The 19,192-nt window shown below is 46.8% G+C and overlaps 1 protein-coding gene across 1 annotated transcript in view; it reads right to left on the bottom strand.

Moving 5' to 3' along the window:
- Positions 1–11,773: 11,773 nt before the first annotated feature.
- Positions 11,774–19,192, bottom strand: part of LOC140492425 (serine protease 52-like) — a 35,294-nt gene continuing 27,875 nt past the window's right edge. The window contains exons 5-6 of the mRNA XM_072591318.1: positions 18,508–18,641; positions 11,774–12,142 (exon numbers count right to left, since the gene is read on the bottom strand). Coding sequence (XP_072447419.1) covers positions 11,774–12,142; positions 18,508–18,641 — 503 coding nt within the window. The remainder of the gene's footprint in view (positions 12,143–18,507; positions 18,642–19,192) is intronic.

Raw genomic sequence — 19,192 nt, 5'->3', positions numbered from 1 at the left:
TTTCTTCTGGGTGCTCTGGTTTCCTCCCACAGTGCTGAAAATGTGTGGCTGGAAAAGCGCAGCAGGTCAGGCAGCATCCAAGGAACAGGGGAATCGACGTATCGGGCATAAGCCTTCCTGAAGAAGGGCTGATGCCCGAAACGTCGATTCTCATGCTCCTTGGAGGCTGCCTGACCTGCTGCGCTTTTCCAGCAACACATTTTCAGCTCTAATCTCCAGCATCTGCAGTCCTCACTTTCTCCTCGAAGATTTCCTCCCACAGGCTAACGATGTGCAGATTAGGGTGGATTGGCCGTGCTAAACTGTTCCATAGTGGGCAGGGATGTGCAGGTCAGGGTGGATTGGCTGTGCTAAATTGTCCCATAGTGCGCAGGGATGTGCAGGTTAGGGTGGATTGGCCGTGCTAAATTGTTCCATAGTGTCCAGGGATATGCAGGTTAGGGTGGATTGGCCGTGCTAAATTGTTCCATAGTGTCCAGGGGTGTGCAAGTTAGGGTGGATTGGCCGTGCTAAATTGTCCCATAGTGCCCAGGGATGTGCAGGTTAGGGTGGATTGGCCGTGCTAAATTGTCCCATAGTGCCCAGGGATGTGCAGGTTAGGGTGGATTGGCCATGCTAAATTGTCCCATAGTGTCCAGGGATGTGCAAGTTAGGGTGGATTGGCCGTGCTAAATTGTCCCATAGTGCCCAGGGATGTGCAGGTTAGGGTGGATTGGCCATGCTAAATTGTCCCATAGTGTCCAGGGATGTGCAAGTTAGGGTGGATTGGCCGTGCTAAATTGTCCCATAGTGCCCAGGGATGTGCAGGTTAGGGTGGATTGGCCGTGCTAAATTGTCCCATAGTGTCCAGGGATGTGCAGGTCAGGGTGGATTGGCCGTGATAAATTGCCCCACAAATGACTCTTCATATTCTTCTCCTACCTTCTACTTCAACACTGCCGCCCCCAACCCTTTCACATTCTTGCGTTTCAAAGGGAGATGGCACCATCATGTGGTAGTCATGGGGTTAACTAATTCAGCAACTCGAACAAACTAGGGACACAGGTTCAAGTGGAGACATTGGGATATAAATCTATTAAATATCTGGAATTTAAATGCAGCTAGCCTGATGGTAACACGCCCTTTCGGAAATGTGAGTTTTGCTTTATGATTGTCACATGGACCGAGATACAGTGAGAAGTATTGTTTTGCATGTTATCCAGTCAAATCATACCTTACATAAGCTTAATAGAACAGAATGTGGAATATAATGTTACAGCTGCAGAGAAGGTGCCAAGAGACATCACTTTAACATCTACAATGTGACTGCAGACCCACAGAAGTGGTGTTCACCCTCTGGGCGATGAGGGATGTGCTGTTAAATGTTGGATTAGTGGTGCGCACATTCCAATGAATTTAAAAATAAAAGTCACCTTTTAAAAACATTCATCAAATCTGGCTCCACCTTACGGTGCATTTCAGACCCTGATCATTCACTGTGTGTATAGTCTCCATCCATGTTATCGTTGTCAATTGCCTCAAATCTACACCCTTTTGTTCTCAATGGAAATGGGAAGATTCTCCCTGTGTCCAGGCCGCTTCTGATTTTGAACACTCGTCAATCAAATCTCCTCTCTACATTCTCCATAAGACATTGGAGCAACACATTGCATCTGCTCTGCCATTCGGTGAGATCATGGCTAATCTGATAACTTTCAACTCCTCTTTCCTGTCTTTTCCCCACAACCCTCAATTCCCCAGTCTAATTAAAAATCTGGCTCAGCCTTGAATATCTCCCTAGTCTTGACAGCTTTCTGCGTTAAAGACTTCCTGCTCCTCTCTCCACTTTTCTGTGGAAAACGTAGTCCCAGCCTCTCCAGTCCTCATCTCTGGAACAATTCCCAAGAATGTTCTTTTTCGGCACTGTGTTAATACACTATCAAGTGAGAACGAAAGTGTTGTAGAGAGCAGAGAGATGTATTGAAGTCATAACGAAACAGGGTTATACATCTTGAACTGAGACAGCAAAGGAAAGGGACACATTCAGTTTTAGTCTGTGTCAGAATAGCTTTGACAATTCTATACAAAATGCAGAGTGCAGGTGATGTCTCATTTTCATCTGTAAATGAACCAGATCAGCTTTTTGCCACAGATTGTAATTATTTGTGTACTTAAATATTTACAACCTTTGGCCATTTTATGATTAAGTTTAATGCTAATGATTATCTATAACTAGAGATAGATAGAGCGATAGTTAGAAATGGATAGACAGAGAAGAATCAGATTGCTAAACTGACAGAAAGATAGATAGACAGAGAAGAAATAGACAGATAAAACTGACAGACAGATAGATAGATAGATAGATAGACAGAAAGACAGGTAGGTAGATGGATAGATAGGTAGATAGACAGACAGGTAGGTAGATGGATAGATAGACAGACAGACAGGTAGATGGATAGATAGATAGATAAATAGACAGATAGATAGATAGACAGACAGACAGATAGACAGACAAATATTAGATAGATAGATAGATAGATAGATAGATAGATAGATAGATAGATAGATAGATAGATACTTAGATACATAGATACATAGATAGATAGATATGGAATATAGAGAGGGTAGATAGATAGATAGATAGATAGAAATCGAATATAGAGAGGAAATATAGATAGATAGACAGACAGACAGACAGACAGATAGATAGATAGATAGATAGATAGATAATATAGAGAAAAAGTAGATAAACTGATAGAGAAGGATAGAAGGCTAGACAGAGAATAAATAGAAAGAAAAGGACAAATCAAACTGGATATATAGGTGCAGAATGGGTTCATTAAAAGTCATGGCAAATCATAGCAGCTTATGATGGGTATAAAACAAAATTAGCTAATAAAACGAGTGATTAAAATTTACAGCGTAGTTCTAGGCAACCATTAACATAAGACCTAATCATAAAATGAGCATTTAAGTATGCTAATAATTACAATCTGTTGCAAAATGCTGATCTGGTTCATTTACAGAATCTAAATGAGACCTTGCCTGCACTCTGCATTTTGTATTGGACTGTCAAAGGTACTCTGACACAGGTAAAACCAGAATGTGTGATTCCCTGTGCTGTAAAACAGAGAAAGCTCTGACTGGACTATGTTAGAAAGCCAACAAATCCCACCTCCCATGGCCACTATCTTTTTCCATAACCAAGTGGAATTAAATGTGCAATGGGGTTAAAGAAACAAAGCATTAATCTCCAGCTGAGATGTAGAATGAATAGAGTACGTGATAATCTAATCCCTACTTTATAAAACCTAAAGACATGGTGTCCAAAATTTTAATTTATCATAACATTGTTTAGGTATATAGTCAGATATCTTGAAATTTTGGAACGGATGCTTAGCAAAGGAGTTTGACCATGGTAGCAATAATTAAGCTTTTGGAAGGAATAAGCTGCTTTAATGAAGACATTGAGTTTGTAGCATTTTCAGAGTGAGATGACCTGACCCTGGGCGTGAAAAGAAACTGGATTTGAACACAACCAGAGAGATAACTTGCACGCAGCAAAGTTCTAGTGTAATCCCACTAGAAAACCTCATCACCACAGATGGAGGGTTCCTGGAAGTGAATTCAGAACCTACACCATTAAAAGTGAATTCAACTAACCAGAACTGATCCAGGAAGACACTTCAGTACAACCAGCTCATGTGAACATTATCTTTGGTAATGGACTATCATTTGAGACAATCTGTAAATATTTATTTTCCTGCATTGAACAGTTACTTGGTCGAAGAACTCATAGAGCAGACTTTGTGGTTGATATTTTTTGAAAAGTGTAATTATATATATTTACATCAGTTAAAATGTCGTTGATGATCTTTACATCTTTGCTTCAGTAACACACTGGTATAATGTATACAATTAGCAATATCACTGCCCTTTGCAAATTCAAACTTAGTTGTGACAGTGGAAGTGTGGGACTAAGCAAGGAATCTGTTCACCCATCTTAACTTGGCCAGGGTGTCATTAAAATTGTGACAATGCTGTGACTTTAAGAAGCTATTTTGTGCTGGCTTTTTCTTTGAAGAGAGGCTGTAAGGCAGAAGTGCTGAGACGTCTCTAAGAAAGTAAGCAACTTGTGAAATGATGATTTTAAATTGAAACAATAGAAGCAGCCCAGCTGGGTGTGGCTAGCTCCCATAGTTCAGGCTTTCTAGTTTGTTTTAGTTTTGGGGTTTAGTTTTAAGCAGAAACCTTTGGAATCTCAAAAGATTTAGAAACTTCAGTGAATGTCTCTCAGCTGCCAATTGCTCTGAATTTTCTTTTGATGTATTTTTTCCTCCTAGATTGGAGAACTGCAGGGAAGAATCTGTGTCTGGATTTGCCTTTTTGCCAAAGGGGTGTGCTGATGGGATGTTACTGTACCTTAATTAGTAATAGGCACTGCATCTATCATTCGGGTAAGTTTTCCAATAGTTAAGTAATTCTAAATTCCTCTTTCCTTTGTATTTCAACTATAATGTTGAAATGAATTGTGTTTTGCTCAACATCACATCACATTTGGAACAAACACTTTACATCTACCTTTAAAATAATAAAAAAAGTAAGGGTCTAGGCTACCTTCTTAAAATATTTTGAGGGGTTCTGGCCTGGTCCACATAAAAATGTAGATAATTCTCACAGAGGTTAATGAATTCAACTTGACAACATATGATCTGTCAGACAACAGAAGGGGATGATAGTGCAAGACTAAAGGAAATGGCAAAAAAGCAGGTGAAAGAAGCAAAAGGTGGGTCTCGGGAAGATGTGAATGTTTAACAGCATATCCATGACTGATGGCTGGTGTGTGAGAAACTTGGAGCTGTGGCTACTGTCTGAAATAATGTGGAGTTCAGAATATGTATTCATTTTTCAATTGTTAAACTTCCCACTTTCAACCAGTAAATAGTCTGCAAATAAAAGTTTTTACCATTCACTGGCCAGCTGTGGAAGAAATAGATAGGTGTTAGCAAGGTTTACAGAGTATCAGGTGAAAACCTACATTTTCAGTACATTTTGGGGGCCGTAATCCATTCCCATTGCATGAAACCTCTGTGTGGAGTTTGCACATTCTCCCCGTGTCTGCGTCGGCTTCCTCCGGGTGCTCCGGTTTCCTCCCATAATCCAAAGATGTGCAGGTTAGGTGAATTGTCCGTGCTAGATTGCCCATAGTGTTAGGTGCATTAGTCAGGGATAAATATAGGGTACGGTTACTCTTTGGAGGGTCAGTGTGGACTTATTGGGCCAAATGGCCTGTTTCCAAACTTTAGGAATCTAATCTAAAGTGCTCACTTTGGAGTAATGTGCACAGTTCTGGTTGCTCTGCTAGGGCAAGGATAGTATTAAATTGGAAAGAGTGCAGAAAAGATTTACAAGGATGTTACTGGGACTGGAGGGTTTGGGTTAGGAGGACAGTCATAGAGTCATAGAGATGTACAGCACGGAAACAGACCCTTTGGTCCAACTCATCCATGTGGATCAGATAACCTTATCTAATCTAGGTAAAAACAATGACTGCAGATGCTGGAAACATGATTCTGGATTAGTGGTGCTGGAAGAGCAGAGCAGTTCAGGCAGCATCCAAGGAGCTGGAAAATCGATGTTTCGGGCACAAGCCCTTCATCAGGAATCTAACCTAATCTCGTCCCATTGGCCAGCACCCGGCCCATATCCCTCTAAACCCTTCCTATTCATATACCCATCCAGATGTCTTTTAAACGCTGTAACTGTACCAGTCTCCACCACTTCCTCTGGCAGCTTGTTCCATACACGCACCACCCTCTGTGTGAAAAAGTTGCCCCTTTGGTCCCTTTTAAATTTTTCTCCTCTCTCATTAAACCTATGCCCTCCAGTTCTGGACTCACCTACTCTGGGTAAAGACTTTGTCTATTTACCCTATCCATGCTGCTCATGATTTTATAAACCTCTATAAGGTCACCCCTCAGCCTCCGACGCTCCAGGGAAAACAGCCCCAGCCTGTTCAGCCTCTCCCTGTAGCTCAAACCCTCCAACCCTGGCAACATCCTTGTAAATCTTTTCTGAACCCTTTCAAGTTTCACAATATCCTTCCGATAGGAAGGAGACCAGAATTGCGCACGATATTCCAAAAGTGGCCTAACCAATATCATGTACAGCCACAACTTGACCTCCCAACTTCAATACTCAGTGCTCTGAGGAGAGGCTGGATAGGCTGGGACTTCTTTCATTGGAGTGTAGGAGGCTGAGGGGTGACCTTACAGAGGTTTACAGAATTATGCATAGACAAGGTGAATAGAAAAAGGTGTTTTTTTTTCCCCCTAGGGTAGGGGAGTTCAAAACTAGAGGGCATAATTTGAAACAAGAACAGAAATTACTGGAAAAGCTCAGCTGATCTGTCAGCATCTGTGGAGAAAAGGCAGAGTTAACATTCTGGGTGAAGTCAAACGTCCTCAGATTGACAACATCCACAGTTCTTTCTGTTTTTTTATTTCGAGCATAATTTCAAGGTGAAAGGAGAAAGAATAGAAAGCGACCTGAGGGCCAACGTTTTCACACCGAAGGTGGTTGGTGAATGGAATGAACTGCCAGAGGAAGTGGGAGGTGCAGGTACATTTAAAAAACATTCAGGCAGGTACAAGAATAGGAAAGGGTTACCAGGATACGGGCCAATCGCGGGCAAACGGGACTAGTTTAGTTTGGGACACCTGGTCAGCATGGACGAGTTGGGCTGAAGGGTCTCTTTCCATGCTGTATGACTCGATGACCCCACTGCCGATGTAGAAGGTGCAGGTTCATAGCTCCTTGAAAGTGGAGTCGCAGGAAGATAGGATAGTGAAGAAGGCGTTTGGTATGCTTTCCTTTATTGGTCAGAGCACTGAGTATAGGAGTTGGGAGGTCATGTTGTGGCTGTACAGGACATTGGTTCGGCCAATATTGCGAGCAATTCTGGTCTCCCTCCTATCGGAAAGATGTTGTGAAAACTGAAAGGGTTCAGAAAAGATTTACAAGGATGTTGCCAGTGTTGGAGAGTTGAGCTATGGGGAGAGACTGAATAGGCTGGGCTGTTTTCCCTGGAGTTTTGGTAGCTGAGGGAACCTATACAGATGTTTATAAAATCATGAAGGGGCATGGATAGAGTAAATAGACAAAGTCTTTTCACTGGGGTTGGGGAGTCCAGAACTAGAGGGCATAGGTTTAGGGTGAGAGGGGAAAGATATAAAAGGGACCTAAGGGGCAACTTTTTCACGCAGAGGGTGGTGCATGTATGGAATGAGCTGCCAGAGGAAGTGGTAGAGACTAGTACAATTGCAACATTTAGAAGGCATTTGGATGGGTATATGAATAGGAAGGGTTTGGAGGGATATGGGCCGGGTGCTGGCAGGTGGGACTAGATTGGGTTGGGATATCTGGTCGGCATGGACGGGTTGGACCGAAGGGTCTGTTTCCGTGCTGTACATCTCTATGACTCTATGAGTCTATGAGACAGTGAGTTTTTTGGGATCAAGCCAAGGGGGTTTGGATGCTACCCAACTTATACAGCTCAATCACCTAACTGATAGGCTTTTTACTCCCAAATTTGTTCATTACAGAGAGCCAGCAAGCGACCGGAACTAACCAATGTGTTGGAGATCAAACCCCAGCTAAAGTGATTGACTGGTAGTTTCCAAGGTGAGATAAATGCACTTCAGTTGTTACAGACCTGCGTCCACGCTGTGCATGGAATAATGAGTTCCATTAGCAGAAAATAGTAAGACATTTCACTCATCGCGAGCATAATCAAAAAAATAGGGGATTGATTAATGAAGGCTGCATGATGCTGAAATTCAACAGAGATTGGAGCCTAATTTGCTGGGCTGGAGATATTCGCAGCACTAAAGGTTCACTTGTCCTCGGAGAAGTGCTGCTTTGATGTATTCCATTAAGCAACGTTGGCTATTTCAGTTCAGAGAAGATTTTCAGAACAGAACTTTTGCAGTAGCAAAGAAATAGCACTATCCATGCTCTGCAGGATATGTTTGAATGCAAGGAGTAGGAACCATCAGAGGCCATTCGGCCCCACTTTTCCCTCGTTAGACAAACCCCTTCAACTGAGAAGAACAGTCAAGGGAACCTTCCGTGAACAGCCGTCAGTACAAGTATACCCATCTTTAAGGAAGGATCCCAAAACTGTACTAAACAAGGTGGGGTCTCACCCATACAGGTGTAGCAAGACTTGCTCACGATTTCCCTTGGGATAACAAAGTCAGGTATTCCACTTGCCTTTCCAGTGACTTCCTATTCACGTGTGGGGCTGACCTTTTCTGACTCAAATACAAAGACACTCTGCAACATTCTGCAGTCATCGAGTCAGAGAGAGGCACAGCCTGGAAACAGACCCTGCAGCTCAACTCATCCATACTGAACAGACATCCTAAATTGATCTAGTCCCATTTGCCAGCATTTTGCCCTTATCCCTCTAAACCCTTTCTATTCATGTACCCTTGAAGATGCCTTTTAAATGCTGTAATTGTACCAGCCTCCACTACTTCCTCTGGCAGCTCATATCATACACTTACCACCCTCTGTGTGAAAAAGTTGCCCCTTAGGTCCCTTTTAAATCTCTCCCCTCTCACCTTAAACCAGTGCCCTCTAGCTTTGGACTCCCCTATCCTGGGGAAGAGACCTTGGCTATTCACCTTATCCATACCCCTCATGATTTTATCAATCTTGAAAATGTTACCCCTCAGCCTCCGATGCTCCAGGGAAAACAGCCCCATCCTATTCAACCTCCCCCTGTAGCTCAGATCCTCCAACCCTGGCAACATCCTTGTAAATCTTTTCTGAACCCTTTTAAGTTTCACAACATCCTTCCGAGAGGAAGGAGACCAGAACTGCATGTAATATTCCAAAAGTGGCCTCACCAATGTCCCGTACAGCCGCAACATGACCTCCCCACTCCTATAATCAATACTCTGACCAATAAAGGAAAGCATAGTGGGTGGCACGGTGGCACAGTGGTTAGCACTGCTGCCTCACAGCGCCAGAGACCCGGGTTCAATTCCTGCCTCTGGTGACTGACTGTGTGGAGTTTGCACATTCTCCCCGTGTCTGCATGGGATTCCTCCGGGTGCTCTGGTTTCCTCCCATAATCCAAAAATATGCAGGTCACGTGAATTGGCCATGCTAAATTGTCCATTGTGTTAGGGGAATGGGTCTGGGTGGGTTGTGCTTTGGCGGGTCGGTGTGGACTTGTTGGGCCGAAGGGTCTGTTTCCACACTGTAAGTAATCTAATCTAATATACCAAACACATTCTTCACTATCCTATCTACCTATAACTCTACGTTCACAAGGAGCTATGAACCTCCGCTGCAAGATCTCTTTGTTCAGCAACACTCCCCAGGACCTTACCATTTATCTAAATTAAACCCCATCTGCCACTCTCTGATTGGAACCACAGTCTTATTCTTGGCTCCCTGCCCCAACAGTTTTGCCAAGGCATGCCTCAGTCCATGCCACACAGGAACAGGAGGGGGTCTGGTATGGCTAACTCAGCAATCTCATCTCTGATCATTGTGAACCCCAACATGAGACTTAAGCACTGAGTCTCAGCTGACACCCCACAGTGATCTACCTCACTGCCTTTATGCAGAACAATGCCGAACCTCATCCCTTCCAGATCTGCCTGGAACTATTTCAAATAAAATTAATAATGTACTTTGTCTACAATATGATTGATAACAATAAGGTGAATGAATTGGCACTTCTACTGAGCCAACAGTGGGGAGAGGGATGCAACAAGTTCTAGACAATACCCAGGTTTGGGCCGATAAGTGGCAAAAAACATTCACGCCACACAAATACCAGACTGTGAACACTCTAACCACTGTCCCTTGACATTCAATGGTGTTACCATCACTGAGTCCCCCATCCTGGGGGTTACCATTGACCAGACACTCAACTGGACTTTCCACATAAACTCAGTGGCTACAAGAGCAGCTCGGAGACTAGGAATACTGCAGCGAGTAACTCTGAGTCCCCAAAGCTTGTCCACCATCTACAAGGCACAAGTTAGAATTGTGATGGAACATTCCCCATTTGTCCCTGGATAGGGGCAGCCCCAACAACACTCGAGAAGCTCGGCACCATCCAGGGACAAAGTAGCCCCCGCTTGATTGACACCACATCCACAAACACCCCCTCCCTCCACCCTCAGTAGCAGCAGTCTGTACCAGCACTGCAGCAAGTCACCAAAGGTCCTCAGGCAGCACCTTCCAAACCCACGGCCACTTCCATCTAGGAGGATGAGGGCAGCAGATATATGGGAACACCACCCTCTGCAAGTTCCCCCGAGCCACTCACCATCCTGCCTGGGAAATACATCGCCGTTCCTTCACTGTTACTGGATTGGAATCCTGGAACTCCCTCCCTAACAGCATTGTGGGTCAACCCACCGCAGGTGGTCTGCAATGGTTCAAGAAGGCAGCTCACCCCCCACATTCTCAAGGGGCAACTAGGGACGAGCAATAAATGCTGGCCTAGCCAGCGACGTTACTATCCTGTGGGTGGATGAGAAAAAAGAGAGACACATTGATTCAACATTTCAATCTTCTTCGGAACTGAGGTAGTATCATTATGTCGAGCTGTCATCTCCAGACAGAGGCTATCACAGACAGTGATGGGCTGAAAGGGATGCTGTTGGGCCGTGTGTGTGTGTGTGTGTGTGTGTGTGTGTGTAGAGAAAGCTTTACTCTGTATCTAACCTTGTGCTGTCTCTGTCCTGGTGTGTTTGATGGGGTCAGTGTAGAGGGAGCTTTAATTTCAGTTTAACAGAGTAGAGAGAGCTTTACTCTGTATCTAATCCCAGCTGTCCTGGGATAGAACAAACGTGAAACTGGAGTCAAAATCACACCAGCTGTTTTCAAAAAGATTCATCATTCTTACCAGTAACTAATAGTAATAAAAAAATCAATTAACATAATGAGGAGAAAATAGTTTTGCTCTTGGCTAGCACTCTATTCATTAAGAATCCAATTTGTCTCCTCACTGCAGCAATTCAATTAAAGTACTCTTCTGAAATAAGGAGCCTGGCAATCCATAAACATTTAAATCGAGCAGCTGCTCCGACCCCCTTTGGAAGGGAGAACTACAGCAGTTTTGAAATATTAGATACAGAGTGTTTGATGGGAGATAGTGTAGAGGGAGCTTTACTCTGTATCTAACCCCGTGCTGTCCCTGTCCTGGGAGCGTTTGATGGGAGATAGTGTAGAGAGAGCTTTACTCTGTATCTAACCCCGTGCTGTCCCTGTCTTGGGAGTGTTTGATGGGGGGACAGTGTAGAGAGAGCTTTACTCTGTATCTAACCTCGTGCTATCCCTGTCCTGGGAGTGTTTGATGGGAGACAGTGTAGAGAGAGCTTTACTCTGTATTTAACCTCGTGCTGTCCCTGTCCTGGGAGTGTTTGATGGGAGATAGTGTAGAGAGAGCTTTACTCTGTATCAAACCCCATGCTCTCCCTGTCCTGGGAGTGTTTGCTGGGAGATAGTGTAGAGAGAGCTTTACTCTGTATCAAACCCCATGCTCTCCCTGTCCTGGGAGTGTTTGATGGGAGATAGTGTAGAGAGAGCTTTACTCTGTATCAAACCCCATGCTCTCCCTGTCCTGGGAGTGTTTGATGGGAGATAGTGTAGAGAGAGCTTTACTCTGTATCAAACCCCATGCTGTCCCTGTCCTGGGAGTGTTTGATGGGAGATAGTGTAGAGAGTATAACTGTCAGACAGTTCCTGGTAAATATTATTTAGTTTATTTATTCATCTCAGTCCATAGAATTGCCCAGGTCAGTGTAACAGTTGAGCAGAGGATGCTGCAAGGGTCAGTTCTGGAGGCCCTGGAAGATTGTGCTGTCAGCTCCCGGTAGGGGAATGAAACCTGGGACAGGGTGTTCTCATCCACCACTTGTCGCGCAGGTTCAGAGGGAATGTCCCTTCCCGGGATGTAGGGTTTTCCGGCCTGGTCCGCCATCGTCTCCAGCCAGTCCAGGTAATTGGCAAGCAGGGTGTACACGCCAGGACTGCGAGACTGCCCACACCCGCTCCCCCAGCTCACGATGCCAACCTGGATCCAAGACTCGGAGTTCATGCCTTGACACATCAGCGGACCCCCGCTGTCTCCCTACAAAGCAAACACAAACTTCTCAGCACCATCGGAAATCTCCCCGGAGTGTGGAGTGTGAGAACAGAGGTCTTCAGTTAGAGTGTGATACTCATTTCCCCAGAGAACTGTCGAGGTCATGGTCAAGGGGGTGATAGGAGGAGGTGTCTTTGACTTGGCGCCTGGCCCGACCATGACTTCACTCCCCCCCCACCCCCCCATCAGCAAACCATCATCTCCCAGACCATACAGAACCTCATCACCTCAAGAGATCTCCCACCCACAGCTTCAAACCTCATAGTCCAGGAACCCCGTACCACCCGATTCTACCTCCTTCCCAAGACCCACAAGCCTGACCACCCTGGCCGACCCATTGTCTCAGCATGCTCCTGCCCCACTGAACTCATTTCTACCTACCTCGACACTGTCCTATCCCCCCTAGTCCAGGAACTCCCCGTATACGTTCGAGACACCACCCACGCCCAAGACTTCCATTTCCCCGGCCCCCAACGCCTCATCTTCACCATGGATATCCAATCCCTCTACACCTCCATCCGCCATGACCAGGGCCTCCAAGCCCTCCATTTCTTCCTCTCCCGACGTCCCTAACAGTACCCTTCCACTAACACTCTCATTTATTTGGCCGAACTGGTCCTCACCCTTAATAATTTCTCCTTCGAATCCTCCCACTTCCTCCAGACCAAAGGGGTAGCCATGGGCACCCATATGGGCCCTAGCTATGCCTGTCTCTTTGTTGGCTATGTAGAACAGTCCATCTTCCATAGTTACACTGGCACCACTCCCCACCTCTTCCTCCGCTACATTGATGACTGCATTGGTGCCACCTCGTGCTCCCGCGAGGAGGTTGAGCAATTCAACAACTTCACCAACGCATTCCACCCTGACCTTAAATTTCACCTGGACCATCTCCGACACCTCCCTCCCCTTCCTGGACCTCTCCATCTCCATCAATGATGACCGACTCGACACTGACATTTTTTACAAACCCACCGACTCCCACAGCTACCTGGATTACACCTCTTCCCACCCTACCTCCTGCAAAAATGCCATCCCGTATTCCCAATTCCTCCGCCTCCGCCGGATCTGCTCCCAGGAGGACCAGTTCCATCACAGAACACACCAGATGGCCTCCTTCTTTAGAGGCCGCAATTTTCCTTCCCACGTGGTTGAAGATGCCCTCCAACCCGTCTCGTCTACATCTCGCCCCTCCGCCCTCAAACCCCACCCCTCCAACAAGGACAGAACGCCCCTGGCGCTCACCTTACACTCTACCAACCTTTGCATAAACCGCATCATCTGCTGATATTTCCACCACCTCCAAAAAGACCCCACCACCAGGGATATATTTCCCTCTCCACCCCTTTCCACCTTCTGCAAAGACCATTCCCTCTGTGACTACCTGGTCAGGTCCACGTGCCCCCCCCCCCGCAACAACCCACACCTGTGCAAAACCTGTGCCCACACCTCCTCCCTCACCTCTATCCAAGGCCCTAAAGGAGCCTTCCACATCCATCAAAGTTTTACCTGCACATCCACCAATGTCATTTATTGTATCTGTTGCTCCCGATGTGGTCTCCTCTACATTGGGAAGACTGGACACCTCCTAGTAGAGCGCTTTAGGGAACATCTCCGGGACACCCCCATCAATCAATCACACCGCCCCGTAGCCCAACATTTCAACTCCCCCTCCCACTCTGCCGAGGACATGGAGGTCCAGGGCCTCCTTCACTGCCGCTCCCTCACCTGACGCCTGGAGGAAGAACGCCTCATCTTCCGGCTCGGAACACTTCAATCCCAGGGCATCAATGTGGACTTCACCAGTTTCCACAATTCCCCTCCCCCCACCTTACCCCAATTCCAACCTTCCAGCTCAGCACCGCCCTCATGACCTGTCCCACCTGCCAATCTTCCTTCCCACCTATCCGCTCCACCCTCCTCTCCAACCTATCATCTTTGCCCCCACCTCCATCCACCTATTGTACTCTCAGCTACCTTCTGCCCAGCCCTACTCCCCCCCTCCCATTTATCTCTCCACCCCGTAGACTCCCAGCCTCATCCCTGATGAAGGGCTTTTTCCAAATCATTGATTTTCCTGCTCCTCGGATGCTGCCTGACTTGCTGTGCTTTTCCAGCATCACTCTAATCTAGACTCCATTCCTTTTTGTGTCAACGTCCCCGTTTTAAAAATTCTGATCCTCATTTTAGGCGGCCTCATTCCATGTCATTCTCAGTGACCTCCTCCAGCCATATGAGCCATTAAGATTGATTGGATTGCAGGGTTTGAGCGACAGGGAGAGGCTGAATAAGCTGGGGCTGTTTACCCCGGAGTGTCAGAGGCTGCAGGGTGACTTTACAGACGTTTATAAAATCATGAGGGGCATGGATACAGTAAATAGACAAGGTCTTTTTTTCCCCTGAGTAGGGGAGTCCCAAACTAGAGGGCATAGGTTTATGGTGAGAGGGGACAGAATGAAAAGGGACCTAAAGGGGAATTGAGTCACACAGAGGGTGCTGTGTGTATGGAATGAGCTGCCAGAGGAAGTGGTGAAGGCTGGTACAATTACAACATTTAAAAGGCATCTGGATAGGTTTATGAAGAGGAAGGGTTTGGAGGGATATGGGCCGGGTGCTGGGATGAGGTTAATTTAAAAGACCTGGTTGGCATTGACAAGTTGGGTCAAAGGGTCTGTTTCCGTGCAGTACATCTCTGAATTTATAAAGTGCTTCCTAACATCTCTCCTGAATGGTCTGACCCTAAATCTCAGATGATGCCCCTGAGTTACAGAATCCCCAACCAGGAATCCTGACAGTATGGAAACAGGCCATTCAGCCCACCAAATCCACACAGACCCTCCAAATATCATCCCACACATACCCACTTCCCCACCCTACTATCCCTGTGACCCTTCAATTCCCACGGGCAATCCACCCGAACCTGCACATCCCTGGGCACTATAGGACAATTTAGCATGGCCAATCCACCCCAGCCTGCACATCCCTGGGGACTATAGGACAATTTAGCACGGCCAATCCACCCGAACCTGCACATCCCTGGACACTATAGGACAATTTAGCATGGCCAATCCACCCTAACCTGCACATCCCTGGGGACTATAGGACAATTTAGCACGGCCAATCCACCCGAACCTGCACATCCCTGGGCACTATGGGACAATTTAGCACGGCCAATCCACCCGAACCTGCACATCCCTGGGCACTATGGGGCAATTTAGCACGGCCAATTCACCCTAACCTGCACATCCCTGGACACTATGAGACAATTTAGCACGGCCAATCCACCCTAACCTGCACATCCCTGGGCACTATGGGACAATTTAGCACAGGCAATCCACCATAACCACAATAGTGGGCAGCACGGTGGCACAGTGGTTAGCACTGCTGCCTCACAGCGCCAGAGAACTGGGTTCAATTCCCGCCTCAGGCAACTCTCTGTGTGGAGTTTGCACATTCTCCCCGTGTCTGCGTGTGTTTCCTCCCGGGTGCTCCGATTTCCTCCCACAGTCCAAAAATGTGCAGGTTAGGGTGGATTGGCCATGGTAAATTGCCCATAGTGGTAGATGTAGGGGAATGGGTCTGAGTGGGTTGCTCTACGGAGGGTCACTGTGGACTTGTTGGGCCAAAGGGCCTGTTTCCACACTGTAAGTAATCTAATCTAATCTTTAGGGCGGCACGGTGGCACAGTGGTTAGCACTGCTGCCTCACAGCGCCAGAGACCCGGGTTCAATTCCCACCCTCAGGCGACTGACTGTGTGGAGTTTGCACGTTCTCCCTGTGTCTGCGTGGGTTTCCTCCGGGTGCTCCGGTTTCCTCCCACAGTCCAAAGATGTGCAGGTCAGGTGAAATGGCCATGCTAAATTGCCCGTAGTGTTAGGTAAGGGGTAGATGTAGGGGTATGGGTGGGTTGCGCTTCGGCGGGTCGGTGTGGACTTGTTGGGCCGAAGGGCCTGTTTCCACACTGTAAGTAATCTAATCTAATAACCTGTACATCCCTGGGCACTATGGGACAATTTAGGATGGCCAATCCACCCTAACCTGCACATCCCTGCACACTATGGGACAATTTAGCACGGCCAATCCACCCTAACCTGCACATCCCTAGGTACTATGGGACAATTTAGCATGGCCAATCCACCCTAACCTGCACATCCCTGCACACTATGGGACAATTTAGCACGGTCAATCCACCCTAACCTGCACATCCCCGGACACTATGGGACAATTTAGCATGGCCAATCCACCGTAACCAGTAATCTTCTGGAATTTTTTGAGGATGTAACTCTGAAGATGGACGATGAAGATGGATCCAGTAGATGTAGTGTACCTGGACTTTCAGAAAGCTTTTGATAAAGTCCCACATAGGAGGTTAGTCAGCAAAATTAGGGCGCATAGTATTGGGGTCAAAGTACTAACTTGGATTGAAAGTTGGTTGGCTGATAGGAAACAGAGAGTAGTGATAAACAGCTCCATTTTGGAATGGCAGGCAGTGACTAGTGGGGTACCGCAGGGATCAGTACTGGGACCGCAGCTTTTTATAATATGTTAATGATATAGAAGATGGTATTAGCAATAACATTAGCAAATTTGCAGATGATACTAAGCTGGGTGGCAGGGTGAAATGTGATGAGGATGTTAGGAGATTACAAAGTGACCTGGACAGGTTAGGTGAGTGGGCAGATGCATGGCAGATGCAGTTTAATGTGGATTAATGTATGGTTAACAACTTTGGTGGCAAGAACAGAAAGGCAGATTACTACCTAAATGGAATCAATTTAGATAAAGGGGCAGTCCAGAGAGATCTGGGTGTTCTTGTACATCAGTCAATGAAGATAAGCATGCAGGTACAGCAGGTAGTGAAGAAGGCTAATAGCATGGTGGCCTTCATAACAAGAGGGATTGAGTATAGAAGCAAAGAGGTCCTTCTGCAGCTGTACAGGGCCCTGGTGAGACAGCACCTGGAGTATTGTGTGCAGTTCTGGTCTCCAAATTTGAGGAAAGATATTCTGGCTATTGAGGGAGTGCAGCGTAGGTTCACGAGGTCAATTCCTGGAATGGCGGGACTACCTTACGCTGAAAGACTGGAGCGACTGGGATTGTATACCCTTGAGTTTAGAAGACCGAGAGGGGATCTGATTGAGACATATAAGATTATTAAAGGATTGGACACTCTGGAGGCAGGAAACATGTTTCCGCTGATGGGTGAGTGCCGAACCAGAGGACACAGCTTAAAAATACGGGGTAGACTATTTAGGACAGAGATGAGGAGAAACTTCTTCACCAAGAGAGTGGTGGCTGTGTGGAATACTCTGTCCCAGAGGGCAGTGGAGGCCCAGTCTCTGGATTCATTTAAGAAAGAGTTGGATAGAGCTCTCAAGGATAGTGGAATCAAGGGTTATGGAGATAAGGCAGGAACAGGATACTGATTAAGGATGATCAGCCATGATCATATTGAATGGTGGTGCAGGCTCGAAGGGCAGAATGGCCTACTCCGGCACCTATTGTCTATTGTCTATTGTCTATTGTCTATCCCTGAACACTATGGGACAATTTAGCACGGCCAGTTCACTCTAACCTGCACATCCCTGGGCACTATGGGACAATTTAGCATGGCCAATCCACCCTAACCTGCACATCCCTGGGCACTATGGGACAATTTAGCATGGCCAATCCACCCTAACCTGCACATCCCTGGGCACTGTGGGACAATTTAGCACGGCCAATCCCCCCTAACCTGCACATCCCTGGGCACTATGGGACAATTTAGCACGGCCAATCCACCCAAACCTGCACATCCCTGGACACTATGGGACAATTTAGCACGGCCAATCCACCCTAACCTGCACATCCCTGAACACTATGGGACAATTTAGCATGGCCAATCCACCCTAACCTGCACATTCCTGGATTGTGGGAGGGAACTGGAGCACCTGGAGGAAACCCACGCAGTTATGGGGAGAATGTGCAAACTCCACACAGACAGTCGCACAAGGCTAGAATCGAACCTGGGACCCTGGCGCTGGGAGGCAGCAGTGCCAACGAAATAGTTTCTCTTTATCTACCCTGAAGCTAATGCTTTCTCAGGAGGGAAATCTGCTGTCCTTACCCGGTCCGGGCCTCCATGTGACTCCAGACCCACAGCCAAAGCGCTTGACCCTTAATCGCTCTCTGAGCTGAGTCTGTCAGTGGCAAAGGGCAATTAGAGATGGATATCAAACAGTGGCCTTGCCCACCAATGCCCACACCCTGGGCAAAGGAAAGAAGGACTGCCCTGTGTCTTATTGAGGGGCCAAATGGTCTCTCCTGCTCATTCCATCAGCACCACTTGCAACAAATAAGACAGGATTTACCTGACAAGCATCTCGTCCACCTTCCTCGTAGCCAGCGCACAGCATGTTCCGCGTCAGACCTTTCACCCACTTCTGGCAGCTGTGCCAGTCAATGAGCTCCACTTCCACCTCTTGGAGAATCATTGGTCTCTTCTCTAAAGGGAGGTGACAGACACAGGATTCAGCATGGGCTTTCCTACCCACGCTGACCAAACCCGTAGAGTAGGCATTCCACCGGGACCGGGGAAGGGGGGGGAACTGGTGCACCATGGTGGTGTTAGCCAGCGTCAGGGAGGGGGCACAGCCGGGAGAGAACTGAAGAGGGGATGGATGCTGTTGGAGCTACGGGAGGGGGAAGCGATAATGAGGAGACAACGGACAGGGACCAAGGAGAAAGGAGAGGGAATACAGTCAGTAAGTACAATAAAGAGAAGGGTGAGGGTTACAGCGACTCTCTTTACAACAGATACCCAGGAGTGAGTTACAGACTGGAATCTAATCGAGGGGTTCAGGTGGTTTATATACAGAATAACAGATACCCAGGAGTGAGTTACAGACTGGAATCTAATCGAGGGGTTCAGGGTGGGTTATATACAGAATAACAGACACCCAGGAGTGAGTTACAGACTGGGATCTAATCGAGGGGTTCGGGGTGGTTTATATACAGAATAACAGACACCCAGGAGTGAGTTACAGACTGGAATCT

This window comes from Chiloscyllium punctatum, chromosome 21 (genome assembly GCF_047496795.1).
Source record: "Chiloscyllium punctatum isolate Juve2018m chromosome 21, sChiPun1.3, whole genome shotgun sequence".
Taxonomy (NCBI): Eukaryota; Metazoa; Chordata; class Chondrichthyes; order Orectolobiformes; family Hemiscylliidae; genus Chiloscyllium; species Chiloscyllium punctatum.
Note: the sequence above shows the minus strand (reverse complement) of the source record. Positions and strands in the feature narration are given on the sequence as shown.